Below are 2,457 nucleotides of genomic sequence, written 5' to 3' on the forward strand. Positions count from 1 at the left end.
TGTGAATGTGTTATGAATGAGTTAGGTTTTGTCGATGGACTCATGAGTGAAGTGTGTTGAAAGGGTGGGGAATTGTGAATGTGTGGTTAAAAAGCGTTTGCGTGGTCGGAAGGACTGAAGAGGTAAACAGGTCTTACTTTTTTCACAGCAGCCATTTTGACATTAAAATGTAGGGTCAACTTCAGGTGTTTACCAATTGATCAGGGTGCTGCTTGCTATTGTGCATGTTAGCTCAGTAGAAAGGATCTGCTACACTAAATGGAAGTGGATTATCCTGAGGATAACATTTCTGGAAAGAGATGCTTTTTAGGGTAAACAACCTTGAGTAGGACAACCTGTTGCTTAGTAACAGTGACAGACAATAGCCTTTCAAGAATTTGCAAGAATCCACCAGGCCTAACAAAACCAACCAATCAGAACAGAGAAAGATAGTTGAGTCTCATTCCCAGGTCGTCAAATATTAATGTTGGGAATGAGACTCATCAATCTTCAAGCCACCAGCCTAAAGTATCTTTATATGTTTTCTGGTTCTGATTGGTTGTTTTCATTCAGGCCCGGTGGAATCTTGCAGATTCCATTAGGAGCACTACGAGGAGCCAGAGGAACCAGATTTTTTCACAGATTAGATCTACTGTCAGGATATAGTGAAAGTTACAGCAAATATGACAAAAAGTTATCTAAAAAAAACAACAACAACCTACTGTTCCTTTAATGAATGAAATAGAAAAATACATTGCTGTAGATTTCAGAATGCGACTGGTCGTACAGTCATATGAAAATAAACCACACCTTCGAGAAATTTAGAAATTCGCCATGGAAATAGTATAAGGGTTTTAATATTTTGTATGATACCATAAAAGGAAAGCTTGCTGGAGTTCTTACTGTCTGCAGACGTGCTGGCATTGCTCCGCTGTCATGTCTGTCAGCAGTTCCTCCAACCAAGCCTTCCACTGGTGGGCGCGATGGAGCAGCACGGTAGCCCGTGGGTACAACAGAGCCACTGTGGCATAGCTGTGCAGCTGCTCCAGGCAGCCATGAAGGGCCCCGCGGCGCTGCTGCAGCAAGGAGCTGACCTCTGCCTCCAGGCTCTCGCACTGGCTGATCAGGTGGGCCTGGCCTGCATTCTGCAGGAAGGCTGTAGCTGGTACATAGCTAGGAGGACCTGGAAGAATTGGACAACCGAGAACAAGATGGAACACAACTCAAAGAAACTACAAAAAATTGCTCAATATAGAATTTTAACAATACATTTCACCACACTTATTTAAAGACAAGTTAGGCCTTAAAAAGTAGCAGCCTTTAAATTGCATTCTATTCTGCATGCTGGCAGGATGATCTTGGTGGCAATTTGCTTGATGACTCTCATAATTCTAATAAACACCCACTGGTACCTAGCTAATTAAATACATCATATCCAGATATGTGTATAAAAATGGGGAAGCACATTTTACATAAAACCAAAGAAAACTGATTCTTAAAAACTAAATTATCCATTGCTTGCATCATTTCCAGTGGCACTAACCAAGATCTATGGGACTGCTTATGTCCTGCAGCAGGCTGGCCAGCTGGGTGGCCTCCAGGTTGGAAAATGCTGCCTGGTACTGGGTGATCCACTGGTCCAGGTCAGCCAGTTTGCTCTGAATGGCCTCCTGCACAGTCCGCTGCCGTGACTGCAGCTGAGTGTGCTCAGAGTACCTGTGAGGAGGAGGGCTGGGTGAATAAGTTTTCATAAAGTGGTGCTACATATTGTTGCATACAGTATTTATATGAGCCACCTGCCTGGCTCCTCCCTGTATATAAAGAAGAGAAAATCCATCTCAAGTCTTAAGCATTTTGTGAAAGTCATTCTTTGTTGAAATTATTTCTTGTGTCTTTTGTTTTGATTCATTTTAATTTGGATTTGGAGTAAATGAGTATTGTGCTGTTAGACCTTTGCTCGAGGGTGAGGATTAGATGATCTGGATGGTTCTCGGCCCCCTCCAGGAAGGCCATCTCCTCCTGAAGTTTGGCTTGTAGTTTTTCCCCCTGGCAGAGCAGCTCCTGTAGGACCAAGTACTCCTCCACTGCCTCTTCCACTTGTGGCAACACTGCCAGCATCTCGTCACGATTCTTAAACCAGTTTACCTGCACACAGTCCACAGTCACACTCAAAATCCTCAAATGCTTTGCTTCTAGATCATTTGTGTGCAGTACTTCAATAAATCAAATGATCTATCTTTGTAGGGATACTTTCCATAATGTTGTCAGACACTTAGAATAGGAATACGAGCCTGTCAGTGGCAGAAACAACAACTTTTAGTAGACGTACTTTGATGGAAAGACTAACGTTACAAGGAAGCCATAGTAGCCTATTTTGCAGCTTATTTTCTCATCTAACTCAGTGACTTTGTTCAAACCAGCATAGGTGATTGTTGGAACAGTGGAAAGACTAACAGACAGTTGTGGTGAGTTGTATTG

General features: G+C 42.8%; 2 protein-coding genes across 2 annotated transcripts in view; one reads left to right on the forward strand and one right to left on the reverse strand.

Annotated features, from left to right (window-relative positions):
- The window catches only part of LOC118323022 (serine/threonine-protein kinase SMG1-like), a 43,921-nt gene that overhangs the window by 32,034 nt on the left and 9,430 nt on the right, over positions 1 to 2,457 (forward strand). The window contains exons 24-25 of the mRNA XM_035654934.1: positions 930 to 1,144; positions 1,554 to 1,622. Coding sequence (XP_035510827.1) covers positions 930 to 1,144; positions 1,554 to 1,622 — 284 coding nt within the window. The remainder of the gene's footprint in view (positions 1 to 929; positions 1,145 to 1,553; positions 1,623 to 2,457) is intronic.
- LOC118322815 (serine/threonine-protein kinase SMG1-like) overlaps positions 861 to 2,457 on the reverse strand; it is a 3,895-nt gene continuing 2,298 nt past the window's right edge. Inside the window, exons 6-8 of the mRNA XM_035654644.1 lie at positions 1,931 to 2,124; positions 1,523 to 1,695; positions 861 to 1,162 (exon numbers count right to left, since the gene is read on the reverse strand). Of these exons, the coding sequence (XP_035510537.1) occupies positions 879 to 1,162; positions 1,523 to 1,695; positions 1,931 to 2,124 (651 nt within the window). The 3' untranslated portion in view covers positions 861 to 878. The remainder of the gene's footprint in view (positions 1,163 to 1,522; positions 1,696 to 1,930; positions 2,125 to 2,457) is intronic.

Source organism: Morone saxatilis, unplaced genomic scaffold (genome assembly GCF_004916995.1).
Source record: "Morone saxatilis isolate NCDOM2014 unplaced genomic scaffold, NCSU_SB_2.0 Contig14, whole genome shotgun sequence".
Lineage (NCBI taxonomy): Eukaryota > Metazoa > Chordata > Actinopteri > Moronidae > Morone > Morone saxatilis.